The sequence below is a fragment of the Pseudovirgaria hyperparasitica genome, assembly GCF_010093815.1.
Source record: "Pseudovirgaria hyperparasitica strain CBS 121739 unplaced genomic scaffold EJ05scaffold_14, whole genome shotgun sequence".
In the NCBI taxonomy this organism is placed as follows: Eukaryota; Fungi; Ascomycota; class Dothideomycetes; order Acrospermales; family Acrospermaceae; genus Pseudovirgaria; species Pseudovirgaria hyperparasitica.
In genome coordinates, this window is record NW_022985562.1 from 790,389 (window position 1) to 816,142 (window position 25,754).

The 25,754-nt window shown below is 54.2% G+C and overlaps 10 protein-coding genes across 10 annotated transcripts; 4 read left to right on the forward strand and 6 right to left on the reverse strand.

Moving 5' to 3' along the window:
- Positions 1 to 293: 293 nt before the first annotated feature.
- On the reverse strand, positions 294 to 2,928 carry EJ05DRAFT_540675 (homoserine kinase; the record flags this gene model as incomplete). The annotated part of the gene is made up of 2 exons (XM_033749615.1): positions 2,107 to 2,928; positions 294 to 1,970 (listed from the first exon to the last, which is right to left on the reverse strand). Exons 1-2 carry the CDS (start codon positions 2,620 to 2,622, stop codon positions 294 to 296), a joined length of 2,193 nt encoding a protein of 730 aa, XP_033597672.1. The 5' UTR covers positions 2,623 to 2,928.
- Positions 2,929 to 3,135: 207 nt separating this feature from the next.
- Positions 3,136 to 4,732, forward strand: EJ05DRAFT_503528 (XLF-domain-containing protein; the record flags this gene model as incomplete). The annotated part of the gene is made up of 2 exons (XM_033747436.1): positions 3,136 to 3,999; positions 4,052 to 4,732. The coding sequence occupies 2 exons, from the start codon at positions 3,136 to 3,138 to the stop codon at positions 4,730 to 4,732; spliced, it is 1,545 nt and encodes a 514-aa protein (XP_033597673.1).
- Positions 4,733 to 9,729: 4,997 nt separating this feature from the next.
- On the reverse strand, positions 9,730 to 11,454 carry EJ05DRAFT_479017 (uncharacterized protein). The gene has a single exon (XM_033744578.1). The coding sequence runs from the start codon at positions 11,288 to 11,290 to the stop codon at positions 9,881 to 9,883; it is 1,410 nt and encodes a 469-aa protein (XP_033597674.1). The 5' UTR covers positions 11,291 to 11,454; the 3' UTR covers positions 9,730 to 9,880.
- Positions 11,455 to 11,583: 129 nt separating this feature from the next.
- Positions 11,584 to 13,494, forward strand: EJ05DRAFT_479018 (uncharacterized protein). Its single transcript, XM_033744579.1, has one exon. It carries the CDS (start codon positions 11,685 to 11,687, stop codon positions 13,332 to 13,334), a length of 1,650 nt encoding a protein of 549 aa, XP_033597675.1. The 5' UTR covers positions 11,584 to 11,684; the 3' UTR covers positions 13,335 to 13,494.
- Positions 13,495 to 13,497: 3 nt separating this feature from the next.
- EJ05DRAFT_126894 (uncharacterized protein) lies at positions 13,498 to 14,150 on the reverse strand. The gene has a single exon (XM_033739118.1). It carries the CDS (start codon positions 14,049 to 14,051, stop codon positions 13,662 to 13,664), a length of 390 nt encoding a protein of 129 aa, XP_033597676.1. The 5' UTR covers positions 14,052 to 14,150; the 3' UTR covers positions 13,498 to 13,661.
- Positions 14,151 to 14,249: 99 nt separating this feature from the next.
- EJ05DRAFT_494228 (WD40 repeat-like protein) lies at positions 14,250 to 16,681 on the reverse strand (the record flags this gene model as incomplete). Its single annotated transcript, XM_033746182.1, has 3 exons — positions 14,250 to 14,782; positions 14,857 to 15,550; positions 15,599 to 16,681. The coding sequence occupies 3 exons, from the start codon at positions 16,679 to 16,681 to the stop codon at positions 14,250 to 14,252; spliced, it is 2,310 nt and encodes a 769-aa protein (XP_033597677.1).
- Positions 16,682 to 16,865: 184 nt separating this feature from the next.
- Positions 16,866 to 18,593, forward strand: EJ05DRAFT_126862 (uncharacterized protein). The gene has a single exon (XM_033739117.1). The coding sequence runs from the start codon at positions 17,048 to 17,050 to the stop codon at positions 18,329 to 18,331; it is 1,284 nt and encodes a 427-aa protein (XP_033597678.1). The 5' UTR covers positions 16,866 to 17,047; the 3' UTR covers positions 18,332 to 18,593.
- A 427-nt stretch (positions 18,594 to 19,020) lies between these two features.
- EJ05DRAFT_126906 (uncharacterized protein) lies at positions 19,021 to 19,711 on the reverse strand. The gene has a single exon (XM_033739119.1). It carries the CDS (start codon positions 19,614 to 19,616, stop codon positions 19,155 to 19,157), a length of 462 nt encoding a protein of 153 aa, XP_033597679.1. The 5' UTR covers positions 19,617 to 19,711; the 3' UTR covers positions 19,021 to 19,154.
- A 1,708-nt stretch (positions 19,712 to 21,419) lies between these two features.
- Positions 21,420 to 23,150, forward strand: EJ05DRAFT_513531 (uncharacterized protein; the record flags this gene model as incomplete). Its single annotated transcript, XM_033748441.1, has 1 exon — positions 21,420 to 23,150. Exon 1 carries the CDS (start codon positions 21,459 to 21,461, stop codon positions 23,148 to 23,150), a length of 1,692 nt encoding a protein of 563 aa, XP_033597680.1. The 5' UTR covers positions 21,420 to 21,458.
- Positions 23,151 to 24,304: 1,154 nt separating this feature from the next.
- EJ05DRAFT_494229 (Isocitrate/isopropylmalate dehydrogenase) lies at positions 24,305 to 25,451 on the reverse strand (the record flags this gene model as incomplete). The annotated part of the gene is made up of 2 exons (XM_033746183.1): positions 24,305 to 25,353; positions 25,427 to 25,451. 2 exons carry the CDS (start codon positions 25,449 to 25,451, stop codon positions 24,305 to 24,307), a joined length of 1,074 nt encoding a protein of 357 aa, XP_033597681.1.
- Between the last annotated feature and the right edge of the window lie 303 nt (positions 25,452 to 25,754).

The window sequence follows — 25,754 nt, forward strand, 5'->3', positions numbered from 1 at the left end:
TGTTGACTTGTGCTGTTGACTTGTGCTGTTGACTTGTGCTGTTGACTTGTGCTGTTGACTTGTGCTGTTGACTTGTGCTGTCGTCATGTTCTGTTGTTACCACTCTTCATTTTCACTGCGGTACAAGAGCAAGAAGAGAAACAAAAAAGAAGCAGTTTTATGTAAGTCTATAGCCGTGTACCAGTCAGTACCAGTCCATCCATCCCCACGTCCTACCCACCCACCCACCAACCACCACCTTCCCCAGCCCTTCCCCTACATTTCAACAACTCCACACCAAAACCCCTCCCACTTCACCTCCACGCCCTCTCCACATTCACCACCCGACACCCTTCCTCCCCACCATCCCCATCCACCCCATCCCCCCTCCCCTCCAACCACCCAACCACAAAAACCCTCTCCCCCTCCCCCTCCAACACCCTCACCGCCTCCCGCACATTCCCCTCCTTAACAACAACCACCATGCCCAACCCCGTATTCCACACCCGCGCAAACTCCCCATCCGCCACATTCCCCGCCTTCTTCAACCACCTAAACACCGGCGGCACAGGGTACGCAGATGCATCGACGACGGCACGCAGATGCGGCGGGAGCATGCGTGGGATGTTTTCTACGAGCCCGCCGCCGGTGATGTGGGCTATGCCTTCGAGGAGGTTGCGCTGGGTGGCGGCGAGGATGGCGTGGACGTAGATGCGGGTTGGGGTTAGGAGGGCTTGGCCTAGGGTTTGTGCTGGGTTGGTGTTTGTGTCGAAGGGTGCAGGGTCGGAGTATGCGAGGCCTGCGCGCTCGACGATGGCGCGCACGAGGCTGAAGCCGTTGCTGTGTACGCCGCTGGCCGCGAGCCCGAGGAGGACGTCGCCGGCTTGCATGTTTGCCGTGTCGGGGAGGACGCGCTGGTCGCGGTCGAGCGCGCCGATGGCGGCGCCACCGGCATCGTATTCGCCTCGCGCATAGAGACCGGGCATTTCGGCTGTTTCGCCGCCGATGAGGGCGCAGCCTGCGGCGCGACAGCCTGCTGCGACGCCCTCGATGAAGGAGGCTGTGGCGTCGAGGTCGAGGGTGGCGCAGGCGTAGTAGTCGAGGAAGAAGAGGGGGCGGGCGGACAGGGCGACGATGTCGTTTACGTTCATTGCTACGAGGTCGATGCCGACGGTGGAGTGGGTGTTGGTTGCGAAGGCGAGTTTGACTTTGGTGCCGATGCCGTCTATGCCGGCGATGAGGATTGGGGGCTGGGTGTAGCCTGCGGCGGAGAGGTCGAAGGTGCCGCCGAAGGAGCCGATGAGGGCGTCGGTGCCGGGGCGGCGGGTTGAGGAGACGGCGGATTTGATGCGGGTTATGAGGGCGTTGCCGGTGGTGATGGAGACGCCGGTTGAGGCGTAGGTTAGGGGGGGTTGTGAGGGGGGGGAATGGGGATGGGGATGGGGTTGTGAGGGGGTGTTGGTGTGGGTGACGGTGGTGCCTTCTTCGGCGGGCGCGAGGAGTTTCCAGGAGCAGGCGATGTTGTTCTTTGCGAATTCGGCGGTGATGTGGTGCGCGATGCTGTCAAAGTTGTGGGTTGCGAGGGCGAGGATGGTCGGGCCCGCGCCGGAGAGGCAGATACCCAGCAGGCCTGGGTGGGAGCTGGGCGTGACGCTCTGGAGGATCTCCGTGAGGCCGGGGATGAGGGTTTGGCGGTAGGGCTGGTGGATCTTGTCCTGCATCGCGCGGTAGATCATGTCGGCGTCGGGCGGGCTCTGGCCCAGCGCGGTGGTGAGGAGGGCGAGGCGCTGGAGGTTGAAGATGATGTCGGGCCGGGTGTAGGACTGCGGGAGCACCTCGCGGGCCTTGGCCGTGGCGACTTCGAATTCGGGGATGATGGCGATGCATTTGATTTCGGGCGCCCATTTGAAGCGCATGTAGTGCCCGATGTCGAGCGGTGGTTCGGGCGGCTGGAGGCCGGTGTCGATGCCGCCGGCTGGTTCGGGGAGTACCTGTTTTTCGTGGTGTGAGTATAGTATGTGTGGATAGATGGATACAGATGTGTGGATTTCTTGGCATGGTGTTTTGTGTTGTGGATATGCGATGACTCGATTGACTTGACCACGTGTGTGATTGGATGCACCTTACCTCTGCTAGTGGAATCTCCTTGCGCTCCAAGTCCTCCTTGGACAGTTCGTTGAGATAGGTGCCGATGAAGCCGCCGTACAGCGCCGCAGCAACATTGTCCGGATGCCGCTCAATCATCAAACAGTAGTCCAACATCCGCGCTCTTGACAGTTTGAGGTTCCCGACTTCATTCGCCAGGGCGACGCCGCCGACAACAGCGCACGCGCTCGACCCCAGTCCTCGTCCTAACGGCACGGGATTGTGGACATGGACGTGAGTAGTCGCTGGAAACGCGCGCTGGCCAGCACATCGCAGGACATACAGCGCCACCCGAGTGATCAGGTTCTTCTCCGGGTCCAGACTGATGTCCTCCTTGCCCACGCCGGAATACTCAAGCACACAATTCAGCGGCTGCCCCGACACGGATGCGTCAATGGTAACGTGCAGCTCGAGGTAGACGCTGAGCGCGAGTCCGATAACATCGAACCCGGGGCCGATGTTTGCGGACGAGCACGGGACCTTGATGATGGTCGTCATGCTTTTGTGATACGCGGTGTGTGCTTTGTGGTGTTTGTTTGTTGTGACCGCTGCGCGTGGAAAGCCATCTACGAAACTTTTTTTTTTTGGTGGTTTATGTCGCTCACACTTTTTCACGCCCGACAATCGCGGGGTGCCAAGCCGTCCTGCAAGTTTGATACCTTATTCATGGGACCCATGACTGCTCGGCGTACCATGCGCGAGTCATGGCAAAGTGTGTGTGTTGACATGTTTGCGGATGTTTGGACTACATCAAATATTCACGTCGTCTTCATCTACGCCTCTCATCAAACCTTCGGATTTGCGAATGGCGCTGGGACGAAAAGGAGTCCTTGATGTTTCCTGTCGCGTGGCTTGTTTGCTAGGACCAGTCGAGACTAGCGCTCATCAGGCTTCAAACATCACCACCCAAGCCTCTTGTTGTTTTCTTTCTTTTCCTCCCATTCCCTTCATCGTCCACGTATATAAGACGGGCAACATGTCCCTCAATCTGTGCTGCCAACATTCTCAGCCATGAGCGACGCGTCGTGGAGCGCCCTGCCGCTTCTCAAGGCCACGAAAGACATTCCAGACTTGCTTGTCAAGGCCATCTTTACCCAAGACAGCTATCATGTGTCGCTAACAGACATGAACGGCCATTTCTGGTCGCAGTCCAAAGACCGCAAGGGTGTCCGACGCGAGAGTATGGAGCAAGAGACTGCTATCGATGCATGCGAGAGCTTGACCAATCTGCGCCAGCTCCTCGAAAAGCTCGAGGGTGCGCTCAACGGTGCGGACGGGTGCACATGCAAAGTTGCCAGAGATGGAGAATCCCTCTCCTTGCAAGTCCAAGTCTCTCTGCCCAGACCCTTGGGCGTGCTGAGTTACGTCTTCCAGCTTGAATCTAAGCACCAGGACTTCTACACCCAGATGGTGCTTCCCTTGGTCCTGACGGCGCATCATCAACAGCAAGACACTGCAGACCTTGTTGATCGTCTCAGCCATAAAGACCACATCATCGAAGTGCTCTTGTCGCGTATGAAGGCTACAGGCATAGATATATCGGCCGTGTTTCCTGCTGCCAAGAAAGGTGATCTGAAGCAGGCGGGAAAGCAGGTGAGAGGTTTAGATCCATTCGACCAGCGCACATGGGAGAAGTCTCGAGCTGTGCAGCGGGGAGTGCATACGTCGATAACCAGTATGCTGAGGGATCTCTCGCCTCGACTAGATTCAGCCTCGGAGCAAATCAGAGCTCAAGAAGCCCTGGGATTGTGGGAGGTCAGACACAGTGTGATACCTGGTAGTTCTGCAGAATCAAAGACAGAAGTCGAGATTTCCAGTTCTCCGGTGCCGGAGCAGGAGCAGGAGCAGGCTGAGACAGGCGATGATGAATTTCAGGTTAGTCAATGTGAATCACATGCTTCTTATAGGGTGCTTATTGTGGCGTCAGAGACAAGCGACTCCACCGGCCTTGAAACAAGTTCATTCTAGATCATCACCTGACGCTCTAAGATCACCTCGCACGTCGAATGCTGTAGTAGCCAGGCCGGCCGCCGACGACGACGAAACTACAGACGATGAAGATGACGACCTTGATGTTCCTACGAGCTCGAACATCACCAAGCCAAAGTGTCCAACACCCGAGCCTGAGCCAGTCGTCCCAGCCGTGAGGCCGAAAGGCAAGCTAGGCATGATTGGCAAACGCAAGCCGTCACCGGCTATGGACGTGGCTCTCCCTGAGCAAGAAGACACGGCCACGCTGCAACCTCAATCCGAAGCCATGGATATCAAAAATGACGAGCCAGCGACGAAAGTCATAGAATCGTCCGAGTCGGCCACATCAGCAGCGCCGAAAAAGGGGAAGCTGGGCGTTATCGGAGGCAGAAAGAAAGTCGCGACTAACGGGCCTGCTCACAGTCGTGAGATCCCAGACGACAGTATGGACATTGATGTGAAGGGTAAGTCAAGCGTGACAGCGACTAGGGTAAAGCGTGAGGCCACCAGTCCGACGAGACACAGCGCCGCTCCGCAGTCATCGCAGGAGAAGGCAGATGAGAAAAGGGCCGAACTCAAACGTCAACTGGAGGAGGCCAAGAACAAGGCACCAGCGAAGAAGAAACGAAGATTCTAACGCTGCAATAATCAGGCCATGTAGAAGGCGCATACACGCAAGCTGGTGTCCAGTATACATGGCGCCTCATGATGGCGCAGTAGGTATATTTAGCTTTATATCCATTTCATGAAATGCCTTTCGGCAGTTGTTTCAGTAAAACTTTTTCTCAATCAAGTAAGACATGGTGTGTTGTCATTGTCTCTTCTTCTCATTTTCTCCAAAATATCCCTTTCACACATTGCCTCAACGTCGTCGATAAAGCGCCTTTCTCTCAGCTTCACTCCTGATTTCAACGGCGATCTGTCATGTCACTTGCCAGGCCGCTTAGCTGCACAACAACAGAAAAGGAGTGGAGGACGCGACCGCTTGGAGGCTTGAAGCATGGGCAAAGTGAATCAACGCGCGGTGAGACGTCGAAAACAGCTCTTTGTTGTTTGCACTAGCTCTGTCTGCTCTCCTGTCCTACCCACAGCGCATCCAACCAATTCTCTCGCAGAAAGTGACCATACATTCTACACCTCTACACTCTACATTCCCGCATCTGAAAGAAACGCAACTCCAGGTCAGTCCAGGGTCAAACGCCTGTTTCTGTGTTTGTCCCTGCCGTCAGTAACTGTTACTATTACTGTTACTGCCACGGATCGCGTTCCTACCTGCTGCTCGTTCTCGACACGCGCCTTCCCCCAGATCTTCATCGGCAGCTCCACCTGCGTTATCCAGATATCTCTGTCTCTATCGCTATTGCCTCTGCTCCTCCTAGCAAACATATCTTCTTCGCCATGTGCACATATCAGTATCTCTATTATTCCGCATGTTGTCATCAGACTTTCATCTTACTGGATTATTGCGACAAATACAAGGCTCTGAATCCGCAGAGCTTCAAAGCTCCTGTGCCTTCTGATGTCACTTCGCAGGATACCTCAAACGTAACACAGGTAGACTCGGATTCAGCGCGCGAAGACACTTCGCAGGTGTCCCGGCTTCGAAGAACTCAGTCGGTCTCTCAAGGTACTACGTCGACTGATACTCGCAGACGGAGAGCGTCGTTTCCAGACTCTTGTCTTAGTCGCTTGTACATGTGTAAGTCCCTTCATTTGTTTCCTCACGCTCAAAACTGACTGTTGGATCCAGATCGAGAGCGTATCCCTTTAGCTGCATCAATGGATCTTCATATGTCACTGGAACGTCCGGGAGACGCTACAATGCTGCCAGATGCCAGCCCGGAGCATCACATACTCCAAGAAGGACACATGAGACATGTGCTGTCGCGAGAAGAGCTCAACGTAAACGTTAGCAAGGGTCTGATCCGTCGAACACAGACACCCGATGGCAGGGAGAAGTTACACGTCTCTCATGATTGCAAAGTTCCAGGTGTCAATGCGAGCCTCGAAAATCATGGGCCTTCACCAACAAGCTACTCTTCTCGCAATGTCTCTGGATGCAGCTTGAAGGACGCTGCTACCCTCACCATGTTTCCTCCGCTACAGGATACTACAAACAGCAGTGTCCAGTGCACGGTGTCGGTCCGCAGCAGCAGCAATACCCTGTCTCAAGTATCGTGGGCTCAGGTCGCTGGTGGCTCCTCTTCAAACCGCCCAGAGCAGAACACTGCAACTTCATCAACACTCTGCACACGTGCTGGTACCTCTGGATCCGATGCTTTGACGTCGTCGAGTACCCCGACTCGTACTACTGTTGCATCAGATCTACAGTCCCCGGCTGCCAGATCTACGGCCTCACCAAGTGGTAAGGCGTATCAATCCATCATTCCTATCCTTATCCTGCCTGACAGCCTCTTCACTCCTCCTTTATCTGATTCCGACTCCGACTCAGATAGAACAATCATACCAGATGCTAACACATCAGGAGTGCGCCGAAACACACAGCAGGCTATGACCTACGCGTCCGTGCTGTCAAAGCCAAGAGCAGCTCATGCAAGCCCAAAGACTTCAGGAGAAACATCAGCAGTGGAAAAGTCATATACCACACCCGAGAAGCATAATGCGGCAGACAACAAGCAAGAGAGTCCGGCAGATGGATCTGGTAAGGCGAAGAGCAGAGCACCAACTCTGCAGACCGCTCAACGAGCTGCCATGCGTGAGCTGAGGCGCAAGGAGTCGATCATTGGACAGGAACCAAAGTCACCCGCTGAGAAACGACTGCTTCGACCCGCTGCAAGCTGTGGTAATCTACGCAAGCCGGACAACTCAGGAAGTCCTGGCGCTGGAGATGCGCTTTCTCCTACGGTGAAGCTCAGTCCCAGTAAGGCTGGCTCCTTGAGATCAAAGTCCCCGATTCGATTTGGCATGGATAATCAAAGTTATTCCAGGGTCGGCCCCTTGTCAAAGAGTCCAACGCGTAGAGTTCCCGCGGGTCTGAGCCCTTCCACCCGCCGTCACATCCAGCACACGCCACACTCGTCCATAACTTCGTCGAGTGACGCAAATTTTGTCTCAGCTCAGCATTCTCCCCATGACGATGGCTCGCCAAACAGCTTTGTCACCGCTATTGAAATGCCCGAGCCTGAGGATACTTCAATCTTATCGAGCAGTCCAACTAAAACAAGCCAAACACGACGGGACACTAGAGCAGATGAGCGCCTTGATGTTGACCCGGGACGAACCATTCGAGTGGCAAGAATGATGCCCGCAATTCCAGATATAAAGTCTCACCAGGTTCTGAGAAATATGGACAAGGAGATGACCTCTAATCCTGGAGTGAAGTCTACGGAGCCGAAATGCACCACAGCAGAGTCAAGACTGTCGAATAGTAGTATGCCCATTAGAGACGTGCATCTTGCATCTATTTCTGCAGGTTCACATATACCTCTCCCAATAGCAGTCGCGAGGTCTCGTAAGAACTCAGTCGCCAGTAATGCAAGCATCAGCACCACGAAATGGAGACCGGAGCTGGGTCGGCTAGAGAGTGAACGCTCGACAGGGCTAGATGCGACAGAAAAGGCTTCTGTAGCATCCTCTGACACCATCCCGTTCCCTGCTTTCGAACCTGTTACATCTGACACAGGAGAGGTGGCAGAAGCGTGGTCGTCCGTAGACGAAGCCAAGATGGGATCATACATCGCGCCGGACAGGCTGAGCTATCAAGAGTCTCGGAAGTCTTCTTACGCCAAAGGCGGGAGCCAGATACCGGCAAGTCTCTCAGGTTCAACGGAAGTATCGGAAGGTCCAGGCCCGCTCTCTCGTGCCAATTCTCTAGCCAAGAGAAGAGAGTCGATCGAAGAAATCAAGAGAGCGACACTCCGTCGCGGTAGCAGCGCTGCCAAAGCCCGGGAAATGATCCCCTCATCACCAATCGAGGAGATCACGTCCCCCAGGCTCACTGGACTTGGTCCACTCGCAGACAAGGCGGTACCCCCAATCAACGAGGGCATTCATGAGGGCTATGTCCAGGAGCGAAACTATCGAACTGAACCTAGCACTCGTATGTCCCAGGCAGATATGTTCAATTCGATGTCACGACATACGGCCACCTGGGATCAGCCAGCTCTTGTTCATAAAGGGAACTTCGCAAATAATCCAGCCGTAAACAGCAGCGGTCCGGTACTGTCGATCGCGGAGATGGCTGATCAACATAGGACACAGAGATTACTGAAACTTGCACAAAAGCGCGAGGCCCTGGCAAAGTCTACAAACTCGTCTGATTTGCGACCTGATGCGCCCGTATTTGTTCCAGGACAGGGCTTCAGCCGTCCTCCACTACCAATGGACTGGCAGTTTCCAAGTAGTGCTGTTACCACGGTCAATTCTATTAACGCAGCTCCCACGTTTGCAACAACCACCCCCGTAGAAGACATGGACCCGAACGAGTCACCTTTACACGGCAAGGGTAAGAAGAAAAAGACCAGGACCAACAAAAAGCGCAGCGACACTGTAAATTCATATCCTGGGCAAGCGCCCATATCGGCGTCGGAATCTTTGGCTGGGGCCTTGCAGCCACAAGACCAGCGGTCAGGTTGGAAGCCCAGCTTCACTAAATGGAAGCCATCGTCCTTCGAAGAATCCAGCAACGCTGCCCTCAGTCCTCGCACGTACTCACAATCGTATGGAGGATTTCGCAAGCGGCCTTTTTATGACTGCTACAATACAGGCAAGCGGTATGACCAAAATGGCGTACCAGTGCAGCAATATCGGAACGATCAGTTCGCTGGTAATCCATGGGCCCAACCACATATCCAGCAGAGCTCGATGCAACCATATGAGCAGATTCCCAATCCAGGATTTCGTGTAGCAGCACCATACAACCAAGCAGGCAACATGCTTCCTGGAGGGTTTGCCACTGCACACCCAGCAGGGCGTAGCTATCGACCAAGCGGACCGGGATATGGCGGTCAGTGCCTTTCGTTGGCTCCGGCAAATTATTCAGGGATGGCTAGTGGATCACCAATCTCGCTGCGAGGAGGAGGCGGACGAGGCGGAGGCGGAGGCGGAGGCGGAGTAGGTCGAAGTGTCCGGCCAGGACCTGATGTCCCGGCTGTGCGTCGAGAGTATGTCGGATATTCGCAAAGCATCAAGCCGCGTGCCCTCAAGAATTGTGGACACTACGAAGTGATCACCGCGATAGAGATCATCGGCGGTCCTAAGTGTCCGAGATGCGCTCCTGATGAGCATAATCGCGGAAGATAAGTGTGGAGAAGCAAACGGTGCGAACAGAGAAAAAGGACTAGTGGCACGAGGGATACTATATCGAATTACAGGTGGAAGCAAGGGGCACTGAGAATGGAATGAAGGGCGTTGGAAAAGCGACATCAAGTGGAAAAGCATGTTTCTTACTCCTGCAAAAAAGGTCAGATACCCTTGTCTTATTGGTGAAAGGCTAGCAGCGGAGGCGACATTTGGGTATCTATCTGTATTCCAAAATGTGGTCACAAGGGGCTGGAATGGAAGGCTCAGGGACGCATGTCAGCACAAGCATGGATAGTTCGCACAGCGATTGGCGGTATGATAGCGATACCGCAAGTATGATAGGTCTCGAATCAGAAGTATGAATATGCAAAGGACGAGACGATGATTTATAGAGACAACAAAAGTGGGATGGTAAAGACAGGGCCCTTGAAGGGTTATTTATGGACCCTACTACTGTCAGTCGACTCTATCCTATCTATAACTAATGACTGATAGCGTATCATGCCTTCCTTACTCAGACAGATCACTCGGTATACTCGTCTAACCCAACAAGCCATGCAGTAATGCTACTCAGCAGCGTCATAATCACCCCTTGTTCGGCCCAGAAATGACCTGCCCCGGCAACTGTGCGGCTCTGCAGCACGGCATGAGAGTCATGCTGCAGCCTGGCCGTCCACTGATCCAATCGCTTCGCAGACGTGAAGAAGTCCTGGTCGCCATACACGATCAAGGCTGGGTGGTTCTCTAGCACACTGCCATTACCACTGCCATTACCACTGCCATTACTGCTACCACCACCACCACTACCACCACCACCAGGCTGACTCCTAGATCCGCGCAGACCAAATGCCAGCGCGACAGAGAGCGGCGCAAGGAGCGGCGAGACGAGCAAGAAGGCCGTTTGCGCGACATCGATATGTAGATGCAGCGGCGCTTGTTGCCCCTCTTTGTGCCCCTCCTCCTCGTCCTCGTCCTCCTCCTTCTCCCGTGTCATCGCCTCACTTCCATGCTCTCGCTGCTGTCTCCTCGTCGTCGTCGTCGTCGTCGTACTCCTCCTCTTCCTCCGCCCCGAAATCTCGCGCAACTTGCCAGGCAGGGAGTCTATACTGACGCGATGATGCGACTCGCGACTAATCCTCCTCGTTCTCCCGTGACTCTGGCGCTCGCTGCTGGGCGTTTCCTCGCCGCCCATGCTGATGGAGAGGGTCTGTGCGTAGGGTGGTGGTGGTGGTGGTGCGCTGCTGTGTGTTGTCTTCTTTTGCTTCTTTTTGACTGGGGAGGCGCGCGGTGTGAGGGCGGCGGCTTCGTGCGCGAGGTGGCGGGCGCGCAGTCGGATTTCGGAGGCGGTGGTGCCGGGCTCCGGGCTTGTGAAGCGTGTTGTTATGCTGGTTGGGGCGGGGAGGTGGGAGACGATTAGGGAGCCGTAGGAGTAGCCGCCGAGGAGGAGGCGGATGCGCGGGGGTGAGCGCCCACGGGGGCTTCCGGAGGAGGAGGAAGAGTCGTCGTCTGAGTCTGGTCTTGCGGAACTGGTTCTGCTGCTGTCGCTGCTGCCGAGGAGGGTGAGGAAGACGGCGAGGAAGCCCGCGTAGGAGATGTAGTCCTCGAGCTCAGCTCTGCCGCTCCACGTCGTCTTGCGCTTCGACGCGCCCGCGCCGCGGAAGTTGAATGTGCCGACGGTCCAGCCGTGGGCGAGCAGCGTGCTGCCGATGGAGGAGATGACGGCGTCGTCGTAGCTGCCGCCGAGGGGCGCGTAAGGGTGTGCGAGGACGGCGCCTTTGGGGCGAGGTTTGGGATGCGATGGGTGGTCGGCGTCGTCGTCGTCATAGTCGTCGTCGTGTGCGCTGTTGAAGGGGATGTACAGGTGGCAATCTAGGGGAGTGTCGTCGTGGAGGGAGGGGATTGTGAAAGCGAATGTTGGTTTAGGCAGGCCCATGGTTGAGGCCTGGTGGTTGGGTCACTCCGGGCATGATGGAGCGGGGAGAGATCGAATGAGCGCAATGAGGCACGAATTGTTAGTCGCGCATTGCAGGATGAGATCGGAGGAATGGGATTGAAGGCAGTGAAGAACTTGCTACGTTGGGGGTTGGAGGAGGAATATCAATAGTTCTTAACTAGTTGAAGACTCGAAGTTATGGTTCGAAGTATGTCATTGCCAAGAGATGGGCCCCACATGGCCATAGCTTCAAGTGTGTACTCATGGCCAGGCATCAACTGCCCTCGTGAGCATTCAAGAGACATCTGGCTGCTACACCAGGTGACACTACCAACATCCACAAAATGACAGTTCCAGGACACTCATTGTCTGCAGCAGCAATGCGGTAGGCATAATGCAGCCCTTTTCACCTCCTCGACAGTTGCGTTCAACACCTCCTCGACCCCAGCTAGAGACGCTCGAGCACGAACTTGCAACACTCCCAAGCAATATGTCTACTCGCCGCTCATCGTCAACCCGTTCCTCGAACTTCTCCCCTCCTCCGCCTGTCACGGCAAGTATTTATAGACCCTCTGCATCCATCAGGATAGATAGCAATACCCAAATCCACCGAGAGCCAGACAATGTGCTTGCACTTCGGAGACAAGAGAAGGCGTTGGAGGACGAGCTCCAGGAGCTACTAGACGCACAGTCAGAAGGCCTCTTCAAAGTCCTGGGCGGTGGCACGGCCGAGGAAGATGCGTCTTCGACAGGCACAAGCACTCCGACACTAGCAAGCGGCCTGAGAGGAAGAGACATGTCTCCAGCGGAGCGGTACAAACCTAAGAAGAAGAAGCCAGGCTTAGCAGGTGCACGTAGAGGGATATACAAGTCTATACAACGTCTGGCAGCGGTCAAGACTGAAGAGGCCTCCTTGGTCGCGAACGACTTGCGAGTGAACGAGAGTGTGCTCGAGCGCATCGGCACCTGGGAGCTGAAACGCGAGCGGCTCAGCCAAAAGACCAATAGAATAGAACACGCCAGCTCAGGCCAGAGAGCACAAGACATCCAGCACGAGGCCCAGCGTCTCGAGGCCGAGATCCAAGAACTCGAAGAGAAGCTTCGGGACATGCGAGCACGACACCGCCAGCTGCTCGACGACGCCGCAGCGACTGAAAACGCCGTACAGTCAAAACTGTCGTCTTACAAGGCCGCCTTGTCCATGCTCGAATCAGATATAGATTCCTTCCTCAAGCGTCCCCCGCTACTCAAGTCCACCAGCAGTGCCTCGCGCGAATCGACATTCCTCAAACTCCCCTCAAACAGACGCACGCTAGGCCTGGCGCGCGATCACTGGAACGAAGAGCACGCCTCGCTGGAAGCAAAGTCGCAGCAAATCACCTCTGTCCACGAAACCCTCTCCGAAGGCGCCGCGGTCTGGAAAGACGTCATCTCGCTCGTCGACAACTTCGAGTCTGACCTGGCCGCCTGGCTACAACACGCATCATCATCACCTCCTACACCAGTCACAAGTAAAGGCAAAGGCAGAGCCAACGACGACGTCGATGAAACCTCCGCTAGCAGGTCTGATATCGTGCACAGAATGGACGAGGTCACCGACCAGCTTGAGTACTGGGTCGCGCTCGCAGAGAGCAAGAACTGGAAGCTGCTGGTCTGCTGTATTGGCGCTGAGCTCGAGGCGTTCAAGCAGGCCATGAGCGTGTTGCGCGAGTCCATCCTGGGTGTCCAAGATGGTGCTGACGAGCCTGCGTCTGCCGCCGACACTCATGATAGTAAGAATAGTCATATCATTAATAACTCTCCGCATTTGCTCGACTCGCCAGAGCTGGAGTCGTCGAAACCGTTTGAAGAAGAAGAGGGAGATGCAAGGGAAGTCTCGCACAGCCACTACAGTCACAGCCAAACTCCTAATCATAATCCCACCCTCTTCGATGCAGAAGATGAGCCGGATCCAGACTTGATGCTTGAGAAAAAGGATAGCACAGAGTCTGACTCTGAGCATCATCATCATCATCATTCGGGCAGTGTCTGGCACACCATGTGAGACTGGCCCCCTCCCCCTTTTTTTCTTTCATCGGCATAGCGTTCGACCAAATTGTGCCTGTGTGTATGTCTGGGATGGAGTTCTGGGCTGGTGTTGGACTTTGAGCTTACTTCCTGGATAGGAATACGTACATATAGAATATAATATTTCAGAGCAAGAGTATTTTCTGTGCAGTACTACCTAGCTTTGCCCGCTGAATATCATCGCATCCCAAGCCATCCCAACAGAGTCTCCATATCGCTAACAATACCATTATTTGCGCCGGCGCCCTTTTTCCCGTTTTGCACGGGCGGGGCTCTACTTCTTCACCTCCTCACTTGATCCTTCCTATGCATACATACATACATACACGCTGAGGTTTGTTTGTTTGTTTGTTCGACTGTCTGTCTGTTTACCTTGTGACCGATGGCTTTGCTCTACTGTGCTCCACTGTGCTCTACTGCGCTGCGCTGCGCTGTGTGCTATGTGCTGTGCTATGTGTACGGTAATCAAGACTTCCTTGCCCCCCGTGACCTTTTTGTGCCCATCTACCCATCCATCCATCCACCCGACCACCCATCCACCCATCCACCCATCCAAGCATCTACCCATCCACCCGACCACCTTCCCATTCCCCCCCAAAAAAACTCTTGCCCAAAACCAGAAATGCGCATACAAGACAAGAGAACTGCACATCGTACTACCCTGTTCTTCAATCTCGGCATGCAGTATCAGCATTTCAGCATCTCAGCATCTCAGCATGCAGCATCAGCATCAGCATAACAATCATCCGAATATCTGAAATCAATTCATTCTCTTTCCCCTCACGAACAGTCCCCCCCCCAAAAAAAAAAAATCATGCATGCATTCAACGCACCCACCCACGCACTCTCATCTATCCATCCATCCATCCATCCATCAAGTCAAAAAAAAAATCTATATCTTAACCCCCCAGATCCCGCGCCCGCCTCCAACACCAAGCCACTCCCCACCCTGCCCAGTCAACGCACTACTCGGCGCCCAACTCAGATTGCCTACTTCGTAGTCACATCTCCAACTCGCATAAGGGCCCTTTTGACTCGGAGTCTGTTGCTGGCCGGCCTGAGTAGTCTGACTGGCGTGATGCTGCTGCTGTGTCTGCGGATGTTGTTGTTGCGTCTGTGTTTGCTGCTGTTGTTGCTGTTGTTGCTGTTGGGGAGCGCCCATCATGGGCCCGCCCCCGGGCGCGGCGCCGCCGTTCAAGGAGGCGCTGTTCTCGTTGTTCATGAGGTCCCAGATGAGGACTAGGCTGTCGTCTGCGCCGGAGGCGAGGAGGCCGCGGCGGGTGGGCGACCATTCGATGCTGTTTAGGGGGGCGGAGTGGCCTTTGAGTTCGAGGAAGGCTTGGCCTGGTTGGCGGATGTCGAGGATGCGGATGAGGTTTGAGTCGGCTGCGAAGGTGGCGAGGAGGTGTGATTCGTGGGGGGATGCTGGAGGGGGGGAGGTGGTTAGTGTTTTGGAATGACAGTTGTTAGGGAAGGGAGGGAGAAGAAGGGGTACGGACCTGCTAGGCGGAGGAGAGGGGGCGCGTAGGACATTGTTTGCTGGGCTTTGGTTGGAGACATGCGACCGGCCGGAGAGCCTTTCCCGTCTTTGTCGGCGGTCTTGTCGGAGGGCTCGTAGATGATTGTGCTGTGTTCGAGACTGCGCAGATCGAACATTCGCACGCTGCCATCTGCACCGCAGCTGACGAAGACATCGGTGCTCTGGGCACAGAATCGTACGTCAAACACCTCTTTGTCGTGGGCGATGAGTTGCGTCTTTGCAGTCAGGGTGGGTATGTCCCATATCGTGCACGTGGTGTCAATGCTGGAGGTGATGATGAGCTTTGGCGACAAGACGTTCCAGTCGAGTGAGGTCAGAGGAGCGGTGTGTTCGGGAGATTTTGAATTCGAGAGAAGGGCTAGGGGCGTGAGCTTTTGGACTGGTGGGTCGCGTTGATTCACCGCTGATGATCGAGTGATGGTATTGCTTATGGGAGAGGCGACGTTTTGTGGCAACGACCAAAGTCGAAGATGGTCACCAGATGTGGCAAGGAGGTCTGTCGATTGTTTTTGGGAAGACGGTGGTTCCCACAGGACACGAGTGACTGGGTACGAGCACGTTGCTTCTGCGACCTTGGTGTACTCGATACCGTAACCTGATCCTCCATGAGGGGCGTTGTCTTGCGGTACTATTTGGGTGTCCAAGATTTGAATCTGAGTTTGTTAGCACCTTCGATGCTACCCTCCTTGGAGTCTGCTTACGAAGTTATGAGGATCCTCAAGATAACTCCCAACCGCCATCTTCCCGGCACTGTCGCCATTACGTATAGGCCACTTACACCAATCGAACGCATATACGCCCCATGGCGCGAGATAGCTGCTGTTTGAGGGGGTTTGATCCGAAGACAGTGCTGCTGCAGGTCCTACGGTATCTTCCAGGCTAGACCCTGCCCTGGGTCTAATATCTGCCAACCCTAGCGGGGACTGTGATAGTGCACCAGATGGCGTTTGCGGGTAGTATCTCGACGGAGTGGATGCCAATTTCGCGTTCTCGGGCGTGTTCGAGAAAGGTATGTACTTCTGTTCGAGGCCGGCAGGACTCGATCTGGAATATGTATGAGACGAACTCCCTCCTCCACCACCACCACCGGCACCACCACTCTGGTTTATGGTGTTCGAGCGAGTAGGCAGTGTGTATTGCTGTGCATTCGTTTGTACTTGCGGCATTGTTGGGACAGTCGTGGGCGCGGTGTATGCGGAGGAAGGGCCTGGTCTTTGATTTCCACCTGCTGGCTGGAGACTACCTGGAACGCCACCTGGAGAAGGTTGGCTCGGGACGTACTGATTGCCCTGAGGCGTGGCTTGCTGTAGGCTGATATTCGGAGCCCCGCCAGCAAACTGCTGCGGTGAGTCGAATGCCTGACCGTGTTGTTGAGGCGTGTGTAGACCTTGCTGTGCCGAGTGATGCTGACCCATTGAGCCCGGGCCGGTGGAGATGTGCAGTTCCTCTCCTCCTCTTCCAATAGTATTTGTCCGCCGTGGAGTCTCGAAGGGTTGCGGATTGTTCGCAGGGGCAGAAGCGCTTGGGCCGGGCACCTGTGACGAGCCCAGCGCAGGCGTCGAGCCGCCGCTGAATGGACCAAGACCTGGAGCGTTCCCACTGCTTGGAAGAAGGGAGTCTGTACCAGCAGCAGTCTGGCCTGAGGTTGCGCTTCTGAGATTTCCGGTTGGTGCGCCTATCGAGCCCAGCGCTCGGGCTGCTTGATAGATCCCCGCGGCGGGCGTGTTGCTTGAGGGGCCATGCTGCTGCTGCTGCTGTTGCTGCTGATGGTGGTGGAACGGCATGATGGCCGGACGAGGGCCGATGGCGAGTCCAGCGTAGGGGACTATGAATATCGCTAGAGGGAGAGAGGCTGGTGCTGTGAAGGATTGTGAACACTCAAAAGTGCCAGGGTGACTTCGCGCTGGTCATTCGACGATACCTTACCGCCCGCATCGAGCTTGAACGGAGGTGACTAAGCGAAAGCTCACTTTCCACCCACCCACTCTCACTCCACCCTGAAAGTTCTCCGAGTCGAGCTTCGCCATAACCGCGTCCGGTGCGGGGGGATTCCAAATGGGAGAAGCAATCATGCCGACATCATCCACTGAACATATAACTCCAAATATCATCCGGCTCTGCGATCGCTTGTGAATATATATATATCAAAGATGCCGCCCATCAAACCTCAGTCGTCATTGGTTCTCTTACCGCCGGCGCCAAGCTCCCCGACATATGAGAACCTGAAGGCCGCTTACAACACGACATTACTCACTATTCTACGTGATGCATCTCTCAAACTTGATGGCACGGGCGGTGGAGCTGTGTTGGAGATAGCCCTGCCTTGTCCTCATTTGTATGGTCAAGAAGACGCGCCTCGCAGCACCCTGTACGAACCTACACAACGACTGCTCGCAAATCTGTATAAGCTGATCTGCGTCGTCTGCGCGAGGGGCTCAATCAACATAGAAGATGTAGATGGCGTCGACGTACGCTTGATTCTCGTAGCTTACCCCCGCAATGGCAAGCTACACCATGCACAGTCAGGATCGCCCGAGGCAGACGCGGAGGGTCCAGTTGTCACTATTCAGACTTTAGCACGCAGTGGTCGGGTATGGAACATGGTATACGCCGTAGAGACTGAAGCAGGCGAGCAGATCCTACGGCATTTCACCACATTTCATCGCTCAGTGGCCCAGGTCACAAAAGTACGAGGAGGAATTGTGCAAGTGCTTCCGAAAGATGAACTCAACGCATCATCAGTGGCAGCATCAGATGGCCAGAAGAAGCGCAAGCATGCCTCGGTGGCCGTCGGAGGGACGTTCGATCATCTTCATATTGGTCACAAGCTACTTCTGAGCATGACAGCCTTCATGGTCGATCGCGCAGCCGACACGCTAGACGCGACGGAGCAAGAACAGGATCGAACGATTATCATTGGCATCACAGGAGACGAGTTGCTTCAAAACAAGAAATACGCCGAGCATCTGGAGAGTTGGTCTGCCCGCCAGCAATTCGTGGACGCGTACATGCGCTCCATCCTGGACTTCTCGGCGCATGGCCAGCACTTGATCAGAGTAGACGAGCGGACGGAACCTGGTCCGAACGGCCATGTTGTCCATGTTACATTGCCGTCTGGCCTGGTGCTTCAGTACGTGGAGATCTGGGATCCGTTTGGCCCGACGATCACGGACCAAGCGATCAGTGCGTTGGTGCTCTCAGGTGAGACCAGGCGAGGGGGAGCGGCAGTGAATTCGAAGCGGGAGGAGAAGGCGTGGCTTCCGCTCGAGGTGTTTGAGGTAGATGTACTCGACGCTGAAGAGGAATTTGCAGCAGAGGCAGCAGCAGCACATGGGTCGCCGAAGGGTGGACAAGACACGTTTCAGAGTAAGCTTAGTAGCACAGAGATTCGCAAGAAGTTGAGCGAGAAGGGTGCAGGAAGGAATAAGATGTAATAGTAGAACATATACCTCGTACCATCTGCAGCATAAATCTAAATGACAGGCAGCCCTGGAGTGGGTCTGGAAGGCTTGGCCTGTTAAAAAATGGTGCACCTTACCGGGACTTTTTTTATCTGATATTCTCCGACATGCAGATATGCACGATGTATGTAAAGCAAAATGACGGGGCTGTAAGGTGATAATAAGAGCACAGATATGGACATTCGACATGAAAGACGATGCACGTTATATTCACGGGAGCAGAAGAAACATGTGGGTCTGATCCTTGTCAAAGAAAGTGTAGTTTCTACGTGGCGTACTGATGAGGGATAATTAGCATGTTTCGGCTTGACAGGTGTAGCCAGAGGCGTGTTGCGATCTATGTGGCTCGATACCACTGAGCAGGATTGAGATGCTGCAATAAAAATGAGATGCTGCAGGGGGAGGGTACGGACAGGTAATGCATGCAAGGAGTTGCAAACGTCACCCGCATAGCGTGTTGTTCATGTGAGCTGCAAGTGAAGCTGCGGTGAGCGAAATGGATGCATGTGGTTTGCAAGAGGATTTCCATATCGGCGATCGGTGCGAGGAAGCAGATGAAGAAGCCGTAAAGGCTAAAAGGGAATGCGGTCAAGCTATTCCGATGGTGGTGCGCTGTACGCTGTCCCCATGTGGAGAATGTAGTGTGTGTGTATGTACGTACTAAGACGAGCTAGTAAAGTCTAAGTTCTCCAACATGGTCCACCTTGCTGACTCCCGAGCCTTGTTTTGCATCATAGTCTGTGCAAAAAGACGGTTCGTCTCGACGGGACGGAGAAGAGCCGTGCCGTTGTCTGTCTCAATGGCTTCCGAGTTTCATTGAACGATCAACGACAACGTCTGTTCTTTCAATGATGCCAAGTGGCAGAAGACATGTATTGCAAACCAGGTAGCTGTGAACAGCGAAGCAGCGAGAGTACAGTATCAGCATGTCTCTTTTTGACTCTTTGAGTATTGTTGGACACATGCGGTGGGGTATTACTGCATGATACACGGCAGAAAAGTTTGATGGAAGCTTCTGGGCTGGTCGATTGTGCATATTTCTGCAGGCATGCAAGATCAAGTAATGAAGCAGTGCAGTGCAAGTGCAGTACAGTGCTTGGGATATTATGTATTTGGGTTCTGCAGCTGATCCGAAAAGTGCCGGTATGGACCGGGCCTTGCAACCGACGAGTAATTTTCTTCTTGTTTGCACGATTTTGCACGACTTTATCATGTCGACGACGCCCAGTACAGCAGCGGGTACATTTATTAATTGCATGATGGCAGCGATGGAAAATTGAGTGTGACGCCGGCGATATGGTCCGGAAAACGGCAAGACCAGTCCAGGACAGCTAGATTGAAGCCAGCTTGGGACAGACGACAGACGACAGACTTGACATCCCAGCAACAGTTAGGTTCCTCGGCCTTGTGCAAGTCCCGGGCTCCTGGCGCACAAGGAGCCGAACATGTCAGGCGGCTCGCGTGGACTGATGATATGGCAAGCTTCGTCTAGCACGATCCATCCATGTAGTATTGAGCGAGACATGCATCAGCAGAGGATATGGAGGGATGGAGCGAGGGAGGAGGGGTCGCGTCGCAGCTTGATATCGCTGTTGGGGAGCTGTTGGAGCTGGGTATTGTGGTAGAGAGAGAGAGAGAGAGAGAGAGAGCAACTGGCGGCGGCGGCAGTGGACGCGCACGTCATGAGCGCTTATTGTGGCTGCATGATTGCCAGCGAAGCCTGCATGACAGGCATGAGGTAGTATCGTGTATTCTAGAGGAAGAGGAGGGAGGGTGTTGCTCGTTGTGGAGGTTAAGGTGGAGGTGGAGGTAAAGGATGAGGAGGAGGGTTGTGGTGGTTGGTGGTGGTTAGTGGTGGAGAGAGATGGAATTGAGGGAATGGGCGATTGGGATTGGTGGTAGAGGGGCTAGCAATTAGTCCATTTGGGACCAGTAAGGACCAGTAGGCAGCTTAATAGCTTGACTAGCTAGTCGGCTAGTAGACATACCATACCATACCATACCATACATACATACAGTACCCATCCATACAGTACCCATACAGTCAGTACCCATATATGGCTAGGGAGGGAGGTTTGTAGCAGAGGTGAGAGGTGTAGGTAATAGAGAGCGAGCAGTGAGAGGCAGTAGGCTGCTGGTCCATTTGGCGCGAGACGGGCCTATACCCAGCTAATTCTGCCCCACCAACACCGCCAACTCTCGCTCTCGTTTCCCTCTCTGTCGCTCCCACCTGTCTTTTTATTGCCCTCTCTCCTCTCTCTCTCTCGACAGCCAACAGCCAACAGCTCCCCCCCCCCTCTTCATCCCCCCTCTGTTCCCCCTCATTGCTCGCCCCCTACACCCCCCTCCCCCCCTGTTTCCTCCCTCTGTGGTCCAAATAACTCTGCGCCTACACCCGCAGACCCGTTCCCGTTGTCTAAACACTGCTGAGGTGCATCAGATGTCGGTCATGTGACTCGCTAGCAAGGGTGCAAAATCCGCTCTTAGCCAACCACAGCCTGCCCTGGCCTCTGCGCTGGTGCTCTGCCCTATCTCCACCACAATTGTCTTGGTGTTGTCGCCTCTATTACTCTACATAATACTACATCAATCAGATGAACCTGATCACTCATGTCTCCATCCATTTCTAGCTGACACCCACCACCCCCTTTCTCTCACTTCTCTCACTCTTTTCACACACGTACACACACGCACACACACACACACATACACATACATACATACACGATACTATCTATTACTTACTCTCTGTACCTCCGTCTTGCTGCAAATATCTTCTTCTCGTCTCTTCATCCTCCTCCGACATGTGCTGTTGTCATGCTGCAGCCGCTTCCGACCAGTATTAGCTTCTCTTCTCATGTGGCCCCGTAGCGCTATCGCTTCTGCATGCCCTCTTCACAATCTCTGCTTGCATTCTGCTCTGACTTCTCCAAAGTCTTTTCCACTCCTCCACTACCGCTACTGTTGCTCTTCACTTACGCTCGTTCCTGTCCGTTGTCACTCTATCTGCGCCGCGCTGCCTGCTGTTTGCCGCTCCACTCGCGAAACAGGCCATTTATCCGGTAGATGATTGAGTTACCCCGCCTAGACCGCCGCAGACATGGCTTCCAGTACTTTCATCTTGAAGCTGTCAAACGAACTACTGCGCGATGTCCTGGACCATATCGAGGCCGATCCCGAGAAGCTGGTTGGACTCGACCGTCGGGCGTACCTATCACAGGAGAGCTTTAGCATCAGACCGCCACCCATCCCAGAACGGAGCCAGGCACAGGACATTGGCAACTTTCGACTAGCTTGTAGGCGCTTCTCCGAGCTGGGCGCCATACATCAGTTCTCACGCGTCACCACGCGTTTTTCTCGAGGGGGTTTGAGGAGGTTAGAGAATATAGCGGGGCGGGAACACCTTGCCAAGCATGTTAAGAAATTTAGTTACATGGTACCGTATTTTTACGTCAAAGGTCCTCCTACCCATTCAACCCAACACCTCCAAATAGACTCCACTGACTTTGCACCACCTGCAGGCCGAGAAAGACTTAATGAACTGCTTCCCAATTTGCCCGAAAGTCTCGGTGCACTGGATGTGAGTCACTTTGTCACAAAAGCAACAGAACAGAGAGAGATCGTTGAGACCGAAGAAGATGTACGCGTTCTCAAGAAGGCATTACTAGCATTCACATCCCTCCAACATGTGCAGATTCTCAGAGTTCAGGACCATGAGGATCAAATGCTCATCTCTTACATTCGACAACACGAGCACAGCCATCAGCTAGTAGAGCTCAACTGGGCGCCAGCATGCTCGCACAGTACAAAGACTCTCGTCGTCGCTCTCCTTGCCTCCAGGTCACCATGCTCGCGCTTTTCCTCACCTATGCTAAGCCCGCAATCTGCCGTCGTGCTTGTGGAGCGGCCGTTGCAGTCGTTTTCGACTCTTGCAGAGCGGCTGACGTGTCTGGAGCTCCACTTCGACGATGGCAACGATCTTGACAACAAGATGCGCGAGCTATCGTCAGTCTTCAAGACTGTTTTCACTGCTGCAAAGAACATGCAAGCAGTCCATGTCGGCTTCCCATCGCACCGACCACTAGGCCTGAAACTCGAGGAGCTTTTCCATAATGTTCGGTGGGAGAAGCTAGTAGCTTTCGGCATTCAGTCCTGGAGACTGGATGCAAGCGAAATAATTGCCATGGCTAAGCGGCATCGAGAGCGACTAAAAGGCCTGAGGCTGCGCGACGTGCAGCTGAAGGAGGGCAGCATGTGGAAAGACGTGCTAGGCTATCTGCACGACGACATGCTTCGCCTAGACTGGGTGAGTCTTCGTCGCATCGGCTACGAAAAGACCTTTGATGCACAGTGGTCCATGGGTGCCGAGGTGCCAGATGACCCGCCAGGTGGCGGGAGTGACAGCGACGACGAGAGCGACACCTGGGATCCGCATGCTGACCTTGACGACGATGATGATAATTATGATGACATGGCTGATGACCAGCCACAGAGTCAGACAAACTTCGACAACGCAGATCAGGATGGAGACAGTGATTCCGACACCTCGACCTGGGAATCAGAAGATGGCACCGAGGCTGAAGAAGGTGCGTCTGGCGACGCTGGCATGGGCTTTCCACCGCTATCGCCAGACACTCCTTCAAGCCTACGCTGGTGCAACTGCAATGGCCACAATACGTACCCAAGCTCAGCCGAGGAGCTTGATGACGACGGTGAGATAGTCAGCAATGTCAAGAGGAAGATGTGGGAGAAGTGGGTCGTCAGAAGGTGCTTCCAACACAGCTTCAAATGAAGTTAGGTCACTGACCATTCCTGTCAATTCGCACTCGCGATGTACTTGTACGGCACAGCAAACACACTTTCGGCATCACTCAGAGACTGCCTATCTTGGTATACTTCTTGTACATGACATTACACACCAATCGCGCCAGCTTTTCGGTATACGACATCGCTCGCCCTTCATTTCACACACATACATACACACACATATACACACACACACATACACGCCTTCGTGCCGATGATCCTGGGAGGCTGTACTCACTCACCATTACGCTGATCAACGTCTTTTCAGAGACTTTTTTTTTATTTGGATACTATTTACACGCATGAGAGACGAGCAACGAAGTCACGTATGAGCACCATTTGAGAGAAAAAGTTGAACATGAATGAGTCCGGCGGCCAAACATCGATTATCAATCTGACTTTTTGTCAACCGTCCATTTAGACAGAGTTTTTGAGAACTTATCAGGATTGTTTGAATCTGGGGCTCAGTTCGGGGCACGCACCTTTTTTCCAATCACTGTTTCTATGGAACTCGAATCTACCTCAGGATTGCTATATATACATACATATATATATATCCCTTTATACACTACTTTCCCCAAGAAGTCTCAACATATAACGTGCAGGCAGCTACAATGGCCACACCACCTCAGCGGAAAGCCGCCACTCCTCTTCATTAGGAAGATTAGCTATGAATAGATATCTATTGTGACTTGGTCTTTTATGGTAGAGAAGAACCCGAGGCTCTTCCGGCTGAATCCCGGCGATATGGGTTTGTGTACGTCCTGTCCTGCCTGCCAAGCGTATCCGGGTAGGGCTGATCGTGCTTTCTCCATGCGAGAGATAAAAAAGTGAGGCCTGCTAGATGACGTTTCTAGTGGACATCCCGTGCTCGTAGTGGTTGTAGATCCATGCGACCTGTCGGTGGCTGTGGCAGAGCGGATGGCATGCATCTATCACAGGTCTTAAATACACATATCTTTGTTTATATCTCCATGATTTGGACAGACAGAAACAGAATAGACGTACAGTGATTTTCCATATTTTCAAGCTCTAGAAAAACGTCTACCATCTAATGTCCTACACCGAAAAGAAACCCTCCCCGGGGAAAAAAAATGCATTTCCTCCAAACCACCCCGTTTTTTCCCCTCTCTTCCTTTCTCACAACCGCTTCACAATATCCTCCACAATCTCCTCCGTCCCGGCCTTCCCGCCCATATCAGGACTCAAAAGCACACCATCCTCCAAATTCGCATCCACAGCCTCATAAATCCGCGCCGCCGCCCGCTCCTCGCCCAAAAACTCCAGCATCAACCCAACACTCCGAATAGTGGCAATCGGATTCGCAATCCCCAACCCTTCAATATCCGGCGCACTCCCATGGCACGGCTCCCCAATCACAAACCCCTCGCCCACATTCGCACTCGGCACCAAGCCCAGACTGCCCACCAGCGCCGCCGCCCCATCAGACAGAATATCGCCGTACAGATTCGGCGCAACAATCACGTCGTACGCCCCCGGCTGCCGAAACAGCTTGTACACCATACTATCCACTATCTGCTCCTCCACGCCCACCATCTGGAACCGGTCCTGCGCCAGCGCCGCCCGCGCCGTCTCCCGGAACAACCCGTCCGTCTGGCTCAGCACATTACTCTTATGCGTAATCGTCACGAGCGGAGCACCATGCATGCTCGCCGTGCCCGCATCCCGCACCCGCTGGCGCCGCAGCGCAATCTCGCCCGCCATCGCAGCTATATTCCAACTAGCAGTCTGGGAGATGCGCTTGATCGCCTCGGCAACCTTGCTTCCGTCCGGCGCCGTGTACGTCTTCTCCTCCTTGACGTACAGGTCCTCTGTGTTTTCACGCACAATGACCAGATCGACGGGGGTTTTGGCGGAGAGGGTGCTCTTGACCGGGCGCACGTTTGCGTACAGCTTCATGCGTTTGCGCAGGGCGACGATGGGGCTGGAGTAGCCCTTTGTTGCGACGGTGGGGCTGCTGACGGCGCCGAAGAGCGCGGCGTCGCATTCGTGCTCGAGGGTCTCGACGGTCTTGTCTGGGAGCGCAACGCCGGTTTGTTGGAAGGTGGTGAAGCCGGCGGGCAGTGTGGTGAAGGTGAATTTGAGGTTGTGCGAGGAGGGCAGGGCTTCGAGGATGCGGCGGCCGGCGGGGATGACTTCGCGGCCGATGCCATCGCCTGGGATGAGGCCTGGTTTTTTGTTCTGTGTTAGTATCTCGTTTCGCTGGAGGGCAAATTGGATAGAGAGGGGAGACTTGTGTACCTATTCGGAGTGTGCGTGAGGCCATTGGTGCTTGCGTGTCGAGATGGGAGAGGTGGTGGTTCAGGCTGTGAAGCTCCTTTCGCGCCTGTGCAGAGAAATAATTTATCGGCGGCCGCATCATCCGTACGTCCCGATGTCGGCTGGAACGTGGCCGAGCCAATAGCGGCAGAGCAGCAAACGCTTGTCAACAGTGTATGTATATGCAGGAGCAGGACTGCTGTCTGTAATAATGTTGGTGTTCTGGCTTCAAAACTTTATTTCTTGTACATGCAAGATACGTGAAGCATATATCTGCCACATAGTCATCAATGTCAGCCCTGCTATGTAT

Bases quoted from the DNA above. Each gene is read 5' to 3' on its own strand.
- EJ05DRAFT_479017 (XM_033744578.1), bottom strand. From the start codon at position 11,290: ATGGGCCTGCCTAAACCAACATTCGCTTTCACAATCCCCTCCCTCCAC.
- EJ05DRAFT_479018 (XM_033744579.1), top strand. From the start codon at position 11,685: ATGCAGCCCTTTTCACCTCCTCGACAGTTGCGTTCAACACCTCCTCGA.
- EJ05DRAFT_126894 (XM_033739118.1), bottom strand. From the start codon at position 14,051: ATGCTGATACTGCATGCCGAGATTGAAGAACAGGGTAGTACGATGTGC.
- EJ05DRAFT_126862 (XM_033739117.1), top strand. From the start codon at position 17,048: ATGCCGCCCATCAAACCTCAGTCGTCATTGGTTCTCTTACCGCCGGCG.
- EJ05DRAFT_126906 (XM_033739119.1), bottom strand. From the start codon at position 19,616: ATGCAATTAATAAATGTACCCGCTGCTGTACTGGGCGTCGTCGACATG.